Genomic DNA, 12,877 nt, shown 5'->3' on the forward strand with positions numbered 1-12,877 from the left:
TAAACCCATGCATCACAGCTATTGAACCTGTCCTCTAGAGTTCATGAACCAAAACTACTGAAACCCACAAACCCTAGAGCCTGTACCCCACAACAAGAGAATCTACCGCAATGAGAAGTTCATGTACCGCAACTACAGAGAAGCTCCTGCTTGCCACAATAGAGAAAAGCCCACACAGCAACGAAGACCCAGCACAGCTAAAAATTAATTAATTAAATTTGAAAAACTGAAATCATCTATCATGGGATGGATTCAGTCACTGGACTCATCCAAAGGAAGCAAACTACTGTGGAACAATTCCCTGCCGCCCAATCCTTCTGTCTGCAGGGTAACATGATAAAAAGAACTATTAGAGCCCAGAAAAGAGTCTGTGTTTATTTCTCAATACATGTGTGCTACACATGAAGATGCGTATCTCTGCTGGTCTTGGATTTCTGACTATAATCTATAGACACTACATTAATCTCTCCTCGAAAACATTCATAGTAACATATTTATCATGGGCTTTCCTCATCACTCATGATTCAACAGGCATTTTCCCATTGAGTTTATAGCTCCAGAGATTAAGGTCAAAGAGAGCTATTGGAAAATACAATGTGCTAATGACTCACTTCACCACTGTCTTTCCTGAAGAAAAGTGAATAAAATAAACAGACATTTCCTTTTTGAATCCTATCCCAGTGATAGAGGCATAGTAAGAAGACACACTAGAAAATGATTCTACAATGGATGGGAATGGGTCCCAAATTGATTTTAAATGCTAACATAATACTCAGGTCTGGATCAAAACTGTTTAAATTCTTACCCAAAATACTGTACCTATTTAGACTACAAAGAGCAGCAGGAGTTCCAAGAGAATGTCTAGGACAAGTAAAATAACACCTTCAAATCAGTAAAACATATCAACTGCGTTGGTCATCACTACTGCAAAACATGATTCAGCATCACATTAAGTACCCCCACAATTTCTGGCATTAAATCACTAAATACAGCACAGCTCTGTGATGAATATGATAGGTAAGTTAAAAGAATTTTAAACATTTTAAGTACTTTGAATAATTTAATTATCAAGTCTGGTTGACTCCAGTCTTAGTTCATACCTATTATTTTCTACTATAATTTCCCAAATACATAGCAACAACAATGGATCCTAAGTTTCATTTTTTTCACCCACACTACTCTCCTATATATATTGCTTATTTCCTCCAGGAAAGAAAGAAACATCACAACAATCAATTCCCTTATGATAATAAAACTAAAGGGAACTACAGAGAAAACACTAACTGTAGCGAATGTTGCATAAACTGCAAAATCACAGAAGAATGAAGGGAAAAGGCACTGAAAAGCTTTTACATGAAAACATCGATGGATATTATCACTTCACTAGTCAGCATTCTGAATATTAAGAAAAAGTAGTATCGGTGACTTTCACTATTAAGTGAAAGAAGTCACGAAACATACTGGATAATTTGAAAATTCATAAAAAAAGATAACACATCTATGCTTAAAAGAGTTGGCACAGTGATCACTTCTGAAAAAGGGGGATAGGGTAAAAATTGAGAAGAGACAGAGAGAGGATTTTAGGGTGCAAGGGATCTTCTATTTCTTGATTTGAGTGGTAAGTACAGTTATGTTCATTTTGTGATATTCACTCACTGGAATTTTCACTGTTCTATACATTGGTTATACTACTAACAAAAATTAAATATATAATAAACTACATAATTTCTAATATCAGACTTTTTTCACCAACAACATGGCCTCTTAAGTTTAAACATAAAATGACCTCCTAGGTGGCACTAGTGGTAAAGAACCTGCCTGCCAAAGCAGGTAGATATAAGAGACTTGGGTTTGATCCCTGGGTTGGGAATCCCCTGGAGGAGGGCATGGCAATTGATTCCAGTATTCTTGCCTGGAAAGTCCCATGGACAGAGGAGCCTGACGGGCTATAGTCCATAGGGTCGCACAGAGTCAGACACAACTGAAGCGACTGAGCACGCACACACAATCTCCCAGTAATACAAATAAAGATCTTCATTTCCTTTTTCTCAAGCAAGATATAAACCATCAATGTGTTACAACGTGAAGTGGCACTGTGTCAATCCCAAATCTAGGCCTGAAAAGTTTTAGATAAGAAGAAAGCTGAGCCATCCCAACTGAAGCCATCTTGGACCATCCAGCATAAGGCAGCCATCAGCTGATGACAGGCCCTAGATGGAGCCTAGCTGAGATCATCCACAGCCTGCCTGGGTCAGCAGAACTGTCCAGCTGTCTCCAGCAGCATGAGAAACACATGATTGTTTTAGCAAAGTAACTGTTAACTTGCAGGGGAAGGGGAGAGACTCAGGAGGAGTGCTCAAGAGGAATGTGAGCTTAAACAAATAGCCTCTAGATCATCAACATTCTGCTAGTTAAGGACTTCAGGATAAAACTAAGGTACAGTGCTAATAGTAAGAGAAAAACACTTTACCTACAAAGCAGACACATTTAAAACCAGAAAATTTGCTATAAAAATAAACAATGAAGTGTGGAGAACTCTGATTTCTAAACCAAACTACTGAAAGCATGTAACAGGCTAGTACAACCTAAAGACTAAAAGAATCAGACAGCATTGAATATCCCTCCCAGCACTGCTGTCTATTGATCAAGGCTTTAAGCCGTGATTTTCTAACTGTAACAAGCAGATGCAGTTGTTGTCAGGAATTAATAACATAGAAACCATGTTAAGAAGTACTACAAACTACTATGTAAATGTTAGTAGCCCAAAGTGGGGAGCCCAGGCATCTGAGGTAGATCCTAGCACTCTCCAGGTATGTCATCTTCCATTACTAATTTCTTTGAGACTCAGGGCTCAGATTCACTGAGTTTAAAGAAAAATAGCACTATCTCACTGGGTTACTGTGAGAATGGTGACATAGCTGAAGCACCCAATCCAACAACTCCACTAAACAGGCATTCAATAATCACTAGCAAAATACACAAATAGAGAAAAAGATGTGTAGGCAATAATAACCAAGAAGGAAATTGATTATTATGAGCCTGGTGGGCTACAGTCCATAGGGTCACAAAGAGTCGGACACAACTGAGTGACTTCACTTTCACTTTCAGTAAATAGAAAGTTATCAAATTTTTTTATGCAAGTGTTACCATAAGGAGAAAAGCATCACATAAATAAAATCAACAGTAATTAGAGCAGCAGGTGGCCCAGCTAGTTCACCTCTGGAGAAAGTCTGGGGAAAAGTTGGGTGAGAACCTGGGATTACCAGAGGAAGAACTTAGGTTAAGGGTTAAGCTGGCAACAAGGATGTCCCGTACAGCACAGGGATCTCTGCTCAATGTTATGTGGTAGCCTGGATGGGAGGGGAGTTTGGGGGAGAATGGTTACATGTATATGTATGGCTGAGTTGCTTTGTTGTCCACCTCAAACCATCACAACATTGTTAATCAGCTACACTCCAATATAAAGGTGTTTTGTTTTTTTTTAAAGGTTAAGCTGGGTTGGAGTGTTGGTGAACTTAGCACACTTTTGGTACTAGATGTTTCAGGATTACTGTCACCAAGAACATAATTATGTCTACAGTTCTTCACTGTCTACTTTGTTCCTTGACACCATCACTGCAATAATACCCAGAACAAGTTGAGTGGGCCTTGAAAGAGGGAGTAGGGGAGAGAGAGGGAAGGAAGATTGAGAAAGACGGGTAAGTGGGGAAAGGGGAGAAAGAATCCCGAGCACTCATCACAGTCGTCCCCCAGTATCTCTGGGGGATTGGCTGCAGGACCCCTTCTCTTCATGCAGATCCCCAAATCTGCAGATGCCCAAGTCCCTGACATCAAAGGGCATAAGACAGTCAGCCCCCCATACCTCCATGCAGAACCCACAGATATGAAGGGCAACTGTACTAATCTGAAGACATTTAACTTTTCAGAAACATTTATGTTTCTGAAGACACCCATGAAAATTTGGTCACAATCCAAACTCTTTGAAGGAAACCAAAAACATCAATGGGGGAATCAAAAAATTTAAAAGTTAATTCACAAAATACATCAGCTTCCCATGTATTTAAAATAAAACCTTCAAAGAAGCTGACACTCACTAGCCTGAGGCATTGTACCAAACCAATTTTGAATTCAGCCTGCCTCCACCCCCAAATACCTTCACAAGTCTCACCCATCCCCACTGGTGGGGTTCACCAGGCACAAGCCTGAGGCATGTTCTCCCACGCTTGTGTCTTAATTCCTTCCAGCCCTAATAATGACCCTATCCCATATCTTGCCCACATCACAATTACTTCAAAGTAAAATGATTTTCCTACATAGAAAACTCAGATGAAATTATTAAAACCAACAGGAATGTGTTCCAGTAAGACACCTAATATTTTTTAAAAAATAACAATCTTGCTCACAGCCATGTTCAATATAAAATATCTGGGGAAAACCTAAATGAAAATGTACAGGGCCTATGTGAAGAAAAACATACAAGTTAACTGCTCTTTTTGTGTCTTCAAATTTGTAAAGGAAAGAAAATAAGGAAGGAGAGGAAGGACACAGTCAGCGGGCTCTCTCCATTTAGTGGGAAGGGAAACCGTACGTCTTCTCTGAAATCGAATGCACACAGGATGAATCAAAGCTTGGGGACCAATCGCGTTTCTTCTAGACACATAATCATAGCTTCATGTAAAGGTTTATGTTTAAGTGCACGCCGTATATAATACACATTATATGTAAAAGGAAAAAAAAGAAACTAATCTGAAAATCCATTGTTAGGGGAAAGGTTAAATGAATTATCCTATATCCATTAACTGGGATTCTATGTCAGCATTAAAATAATTTTAGAAGGTTAGTTAATAATACCAGGTAATATCAGTTCATTATCTCTTAAATGAAAACAGTTCTCACAACTATGCATGAAATACAATCTCATATAAATACATGTATATATATATACATGTGTATATATATGATTGGTAGAAAATAAAATAAATCTATTTGGTAATTTTACTTTTATACATTTCTGTAGGTTCTAAAAATTAAACAATAGGTATAAATTATTTTTATAAATAAGAAAATGTGACTTTTTTAAAGGAAAATGTCTTTAAATGCCATCTTTGATTTTCCAACTCAATGAGAAATTTCCTCTGACATTGCATAGTATCTGGTTCATTTCTTACGGTGCTTATTACATGCTGCCTTGATGTTATAGACTGACGTGATGCCTTTTAATTATTTGTGAGAACAGTGATGTTTGTAAGGGTATGAACTGAGTGTTATTAATATATTTCTCTGAGTGCTCCCACTTAAATTGTCATTAAATATCCATAAAACAAAGGAATGCATGAATGCCAGATGGTGAATAAACTTGTGTTGATGGGCTGCATAATTACAACAGATAAAAAGGACTGAGGATAGCTGTTAATTATATAATTTGAAGTCTTCTGAAAAGCTTTTCTAAACTCACAAAGAAAAACAATTTATTATATATATGTTGGAAACCACATCCTGATATTGATTTCTTTAAATAAAAAAATAAAAAACCTCAATCCTGATATGGACAATTTTCTCTTTTAAAGTAACACAGTAAGTTCATGCTTTGGCACTCACCCCTGTTTCTAAATATATAACAATTACTGAAATATTAATACATGATACAGGGCAGCCACTGAAACTCTGGGTCTACTGTCTAGAAAGCAGCAAGGGAAGCCAGGATATTACCAACTGAGGGTAACAAATTAAATGTATCTATGAAAACACTCCTTCCTCAGCAGCTGAAATCCAGCTAAACTTCTCAGCATGCTTAAAATGTTGAATAAATACATTTTTAAAAATGAAACAAGAACAGATTAGCTATGACAAACAATGAGATTTCAAAAATGAAAAATAATCTTATAATGAATAGTGTAACAGATAGGGTAGAATCGAGACAGGCATAATAAAGCAGCAATTAGAAACCTGGAAGACAGAACGAAGGTATTCGTGCATAAAGCAGCAAAAGAGACAAGAGGATAAAAGGACAAAAGACGTGTTATGAGAGACATTGAAAACAGAGTCTCCAACACTTGTCTAAAAGGAGTTACAGCTGGAGAGTAAGGGGGAGAAGCAATATCTGAAGAGATAACATCTGATCACTTTTCAAATATGATGAAAGACTGGAGTCTTCAGATGGACAACACACTCTGCCTACTGAGTAAAATCAAGATAAATCCACATATAGACACATCATGGTAAAACTACAGAACATACAGAATTAAGAGATCATCTCCAAAGACAGAGCCATTCTCTACTAAGGAAAACAGTATCAAAAAGAAGTCAGAAATACAGTGGTATTCTGTAGATCAAAAGTACTGCTGGAAAATAACTGTTATCCTAAAATTGCATACCTGATTACTCTCATTACAGAATGAGTTCAAAACAAAGATATTCTCAGACATGTAAAGTATATACTTCTTAGTGATCCTCACTTAAAGAACTGTTAAAGGCTGTGATCTCAAAATATAAATTAGCAAATAAAAATATAGGATACCCAGTTAATCTTGAATTTCATATAAGCTAATACTTTATTTTTTTTTTTATAAATTTATTTATTTTAGTTGGGGGCTAATTACTTTACAATATTGTAATAGTTTTTGCCATACATTGACATGAATCAGCCATGGGTTTACATGTGTTCCCCTTCCTGGACCCCCCACCCACCTCCCTCCCCATCCCATCCCTCTGGGTCATCCCATTGCCCCGGCCCTGAGCCCTTGTCTCATGCATCGAACATGGAATGGTGTTCTGTTTCACATATGATAATATATACATGTTTCAATGCTATTCTCCCAGAACGTCCCACCCTCACCTTCTCCCTCTGAGTCCATAAAATTGTTCTATGCATCTGTGTCTCTTATTCTGTCTCGCATATAGGGTTATCATTACCATCTTTCAAATTCCATATATATGCATTAGTATACTGTATTGTTGTTTTTCTTTCTGACTTACTTCACTCTGTATAATGGGCTCCAGTTTCATCCATCTCAGTAGAACCGATTCAAATGTATTTTTTTAATGGCTGAGTAATATTCCATTGTGTATATGTACCACAGCTTCCTTATCCATTCGTCTGCTGATGGACATCTAGGTTGCTTCCATGTCCTGGCTATTGTAAACAGTGCTGCGATGAACATTGGGGTACACGCGTCTCTTTCAATTCTGGTTTCCTCGGTGTATATGCCCAGCATATATATGCTGGGCTAATACTTTAAAAATGTATGTCCCAAATTATTTGCTGTTTACCTGGCATTCAAATTTAACTGGGCATCCTACATTTTATCTGACAATTTGATCACAAAAGAAAACATGAACACAGAAAGCAAGGATACAAGAAACAACGCTGAGTGAAAAAACTGATACCATGTCAGTAAACTCATTTAACTATTAACCATATGAAAAAAGTTGTTTCCATTAACTATACCTTTGAAAATAGTTCTAAAATGATAATCTCTCTTCTAAGAAAGTTATCACAAATCCATTTTCTTTTAAATATGCAAGCTGTTGTCATAATGGCCTTTGGACATCTCTACATTAAAAGAAGTGTAAATCCAATAACTGTTTTCCCAGCATGTACCACAAGTCCATTATATTACAAATGATGCATGCAATTAATAAGAAAAATAAGAAACTAGCCTTAAAATTAAGTATCACTGTATCTCACCCTACCTGTCTGTTTTAACCCAACACTATACCACAGGCCAATTCTTTTCTCCAGCCAAGTCAGTTTACTTTAGGGTCTTGCCGGTACTTTCTAGCCTCCTCAAAGCACTCAAAGACCAGTCTTCCTCTACATATTCACCATAGTGCAGTCACAGTAAATTTTTTATGTTCACTTAAGAGGCCTGAAATGTAAGCTACAGCCCAGACAACCTCTTTATAACCAAGAAGTTCTATGTACACCTTCCTTATATGGATTATTAATCAAGATTGGTCAGTTTCATTTAATGACAGAGGTATGCCCCTGGCGGGGGGCGGCGGGAAAGTGCATTATTTTTTCTATGGTCCGAATACAATTCAGTTTCAGATACACCTCGGGGCACTTTCTAGCAAAAAGAAGTCCTGCAGTGAAAGTTTTAGTAGAGTATTATTGTGTCTTAGTGTATCTGTTTTGTAATTTTATTTTATTAGAGCAGAACAACCAATGTAATAAAATCAAGCCAAAAGAAAGTTATGTGGACAGCTCTTTTATATTTGCTTTAGTGGGCTCATCTGGAGTGAGCTGAAATTCAGCTAGTTGGACGACTGAACAAAGCAAATTACATCCTGCTGATTCAAACTGATTTAATTACACTAAATCCAAAGGGCAAGACTGATGTCTTATTCATCATTCATCACATATCCTCAGTCTGTAGAGTTCAGGAGTGCCCCGCCAACTCGTGTTTGTGGGCTATGGGATATTTTTTTAAAGATTTCAAGATTCATGAAAAAGAAATACACATACACTGGATTCTAAAAGTACAGACATTGTCTAGCTATGTATTTTGGCATTGCCCATAGCACCTCAGCACATGCTAAAAATGTAGAAAACAGTAGGTTGATTTTAGAACTATAAACTAATGAAACAGGCAAGTGATTTTAGCATATTAAAAGAGATACTTGCTTTAAATAAAAGATTTCATTGAGTAGACTGGTCCCCAAGTAATTTCAGAACCCAATTCTAGAAGTGAGATTTACACCTAATTTTTAAGAACACATTTATTTCATGGCAAAGTGATGGTCAAGTGTTCAGTCATGTCCAACTCTTTGTGACCCCATGGACTAGAGCCCATCAGGCTCCTCTGTTCGTGGAATTCTCCAGGCAAGAATACTGGAGCGGGTAGCCATTCCCTTCTCCAGGGGATCTTCCCGACCCAGGGATTGAACCTGGGTCTCCTGTATTGCAGGCAGATCCTTTACCATCTGAGCCACCAGGGAAGACCATGAAACAGGAGTTCCTATGATCACTGCCATGAGGTATTTCTTCATTTAATTCTAATTCTACATCAAACCTTCAGCATAATAATGAAATGACAAATGCTGCTCTAGATATCCACCAGGAAATTTAATTGAATTGTTTGTTTTTATAAATGAAGCAAATTATAACAATTCCATAAATGTTGAGGGTAGTGAGGGCAGGTTTTAGAGCTCCATGTGTGTATATGCAATAAATCATTCCTTTGAAAACATAATTGCAGCTCCACTAGAAAGGAGGGGAAAACCCAACTTCTAGGGCAATTATTTGAAAGCTCCTCAAATTAACTTGTGCACAGTTGGCTCTTTGTTACAGAGTACACTGTATGAAAAGTTGTTTCAGACATTAATTCACTTAGGTGAAGGAAATAATGCAATTCTAGTTATTAATCACTTTCATTTTAAATGTGCTTTGTAAACTGAGAAGACATTAAACTCTAAGAACAATGTGGAATGCACAAGTAATTAGATGGTTAACGGGCTTCTTTTGAAAAACTTCAAAATAAAGAGCTTCAAGGCTCTAGGAAAATCCAAGTGTACATATGTAATGTGAGAAAGTTCTACCTAAGTTTAGCGGCCAATAATATCACAAAGGGAATGAAACTAAGCCCTTCACTCAGAAGTAATGTAATAGATTATGATGAATGAAATCATATGATGTTATGAGTCAATGTACTCTGTAGTGTAATTTTGCAGTGCCTTCTTGAGGCACCATGAAATAGAATTTTCTGTGATATTTCACTCCAGAATTCATGCCAAAAAGTACAACACTGTTTTGCAAATATTCTCCTAAGACAAACATAAGCCAGGATTTGGCATTACTGAACATCAGTGTGACTGAGGTGGAACCATTTGAACCATTTCATGCTCAGTATGAAAAAAACTTGTTAAAGGTCACTCCATACCAACCAAACCAGAAAAGGAAAAGACTAAAATCCTCAGGGAATTACTTAAAGGATTCTCCACTTTATTTTGCTAAATGAGATGACAAATGATTACTTGCAAATTTTCACTGCCACTACTATAGTGGCATTTTTATGAACATGAACTGTTAGAACCTTGAACTAGCCAGTAGAAGGAATATATTAGATAACCATCCTTTCTTATTAAATCAAATAAATATTAATTTATTTGACTTCTATTAGTTCTCAAAACAGATAGTATATCATATTTACATTAGTAATACTTTACAGATACATACAAAATTGGTAAAAGAGGCCATGCCACACACAGAAACAGAGATGCCTTGGGAATTTAATCCTGGCTGGGCCTCCTCATTATCTATGTGATCTTGGGTACTCTTTTCCAGTTCCTAATTGGGATTAATAATGTCCAAATCCTATCCCACCCCAAGAAAATGAGTATACTCTTCATCATTTGACATTCAGAGAAATTAGGAGCATCTGACACTTCTGGAGAGTTTCTAACAAGTAGTCATGCAGACCTAGAATAGTGAGGTATAAATATGGATCCTCCTCTTTCTACAGGCTAATGGAGCAACCAGATATACCTAATCAAAGGAATACTTCAGGAAACTACATGTCTAGGGTCTAAAATTTGTGTGACAGACCAGTCATTTCTTTCTTCTCATGCACAACCTCTATCCCAGGTGACACAATAATACTGCTATCAGAGCACTAGAATAAATTGACAGAGTCATTTAACATTATGTACTGCACAGGAAAGTACCCCCTGTAGCATCCTGGGCCAACAACTATTAGGGATCTGTTGGATCACTCCTAAGTGCTGGAAACTCAGTACTTCCAAAAGCGTTTCATTACAATGATGGGGAATTCTAATCCACAGAAAAGGTTTGCATGTAGTTGTTATAAACATGCCTCCTTATAACTCCAAGCTATTGACTTTAGCTTTTGAAGTAATTTATAAGTCTTGTAGGACAGTTGATTAAACATTTAAAGGCATATTTCTAAGGTAGCCACTATGTTTCTCTTCATTCAACTTGGTTCATATTTCCCTTCAGTCAAACAACTTGGTTTATATGGTAGAATATACATTTAGCCATCTATTCATTCTTCCACCCATTTAATTCAACCTTCTATCCATACAGTATGAACTTTTAATGATATCTGAAATTCTACTGATTCTTACATAATGTTGATTAATCCGCTGCTCCCACATTCCTAGCAGTACTACAAGTTTGCAGATGTTTCTCAAAAAGCATCTTGAGCACTCTCTCCTTTGCCAACATTCTTTCATTTACAATGAGGGCTTAAAATATTTGAAGGAAAATGTTTTTAAAGACATGGTATATCTATGTGCATTTCAAAAGAAGATTCTTTTGAAGTCATCAAAAACTCTTCAAGTCATAAAAGTTATACAGATGTACTATTGAAGAGAATTCACTTGAGAAAATTCTCAGATAATTAAGATATTCCTTTGACTTGATCCATTTTGATAGGGATTAACCTATATATTGTTAACACTACATTAATCTGCTCTGTCCCTATAAACACATACTGGTCAAGGATAGAGAATCTCAGAACACAAGTCAGAGGACATGTGCTGTGTTTTGATATGGATTTTGGTTCAGTAAGACTCTTGGAAGCTCTTTCTCTGTTTATTGCAAAGAACACATATTTCCAAGTTACTACCACCACCTTCATCCTAGACATGTACTGGGAAATTAGGAGCACTGATTGCATATCTCCCAAAGTAAATGAAATGAAATTTGCTATCATATACGGGTACTATAAGCTAGGCACTGGTAAACCTGAATTATAACCTCAGATCTATTTGGCCACAGAAAAGTCACTTAACCAGTCTGGACTTGAATGTCCTCACTTGTAAAGCACAGACACTGAACTAAAGGATTTTTGAAGGTCCCACTGCTTGTATGTTTCTATATAGATTGAACAAAAGCAATTATCCTTCAATTAAAAAATTTTAAAGAAAATGTGTTTGCTCTGATAGTTAATACCTTAATAGGTTGAGCAGCCAGAAACAGTCTGATGAGAGAAGAAAGGGAACTCTGTGGCCCAATCATATGTCAGTAAAGAAGTCATACTTCTAGGAACATCATGTGCTCACGTGTGCACACACCCACATGTGGATAGCGCACTCCATAATGTAATCCAACCTGCCATGGATTCCAACACAAATAGAGGGGGGGAATGTTTCCATAAAGTTTAAATGGTAGTGATGTAATTCTAGCAACCATACACTAAATTCTTTTTCCTAAACGGAGTGAGCAAGAGGTGGTTCTCTGTGTGACCTTCACAAGCTGGGCTAATGAGCAAAACATGGCAAAACAACTCAAGTTTCTAAAAGCAAAACAACTGTTGAGCTCATACACCAATGAATTCACAGTTGATCTTACCTTGACAAAAGGTGTTGTTAACCCGTTTATAACCTTGTAGACATTCCATCATTTGATTATATCCATGATAAGCTGTAAAAAGAAACGATTCTGTTACATGCTTAAATGCTTACAACCCTAAACTACTGTATGTGATAAGCAAAGTGATATAAAGCATCAGTGATCTTACTTCTAAGATATCAATCCAATGTACATTCATTTTCCTTCGTTTTTCAGTATATCTCATGTTTTGCAACAGACATAAATCTCAATTAGTTGTCAATCTTTATGTTCATTCAAATATCATAAAACTGTTCTATATTTTCTTACAATTAGTGACTATTACCAAAAAAATTCAATTCATCCCCAATGACTAACTACTGGCAGTTGCATTTTGTTGTAAATTCAGAGAGGGTGATTAGACATTCTGGTCTGCCTAGGACAGTCCTTGATGACACCTGTTGCTCCATCAAGGTTCACTAATAGCAGTCCACTTCACTCTGAAAAGTTCCCCAGTTTAGATAATAAACTATATGCTCACTTTAATTACAGGCTCACATAAGCTGATTCTCTCTATCATGAAGC

At 36.8% G+C, this 12,877-nt stretch overlaps 1 protein-coding gene across 37 annotated transcripts in view; it reads right to left on the reverse strand.

The window, feature by feature from the left end:
- The window catches only part of LTBP1 (latent transforming growth factor beta binding protein 1), a 453,402-nt gene that overhangs the window by 186,550 nt on the left and 253,975 nt on the right, over positions 1–12,877 (reverse strand). For all 37 annotated transcript variants that reach the window (XM_081590239.1, XM_081590236.1, XM_081590238.1 and 34 more), the window contains one exon: positions 12,314–12,385. In XM_081590239.1, the coding sequence (XP_081446365.1) occupies positions 12,314–12,385 (72 nt within the window). The remainder of the gene's footprint in view (positions 1–12,313; positions 12,386–12,877) is intronic.

Source organism: Giraffa tippelskirchi, chromosome 4 (assembly GCF_054371585.1).
Source record: "Giraffa tippelskirchi isolate mGirTip1 chromosome 4, T2T-mGirTip1v1.2.pri, whole genome shotgun sequence".
Lineage (NCBI taxonomy): Eukaryota > Metazoa > Chordata > Mammalia > Artiodactyla > Giraffidae > Giraffa > Giraffa tippelskirchi.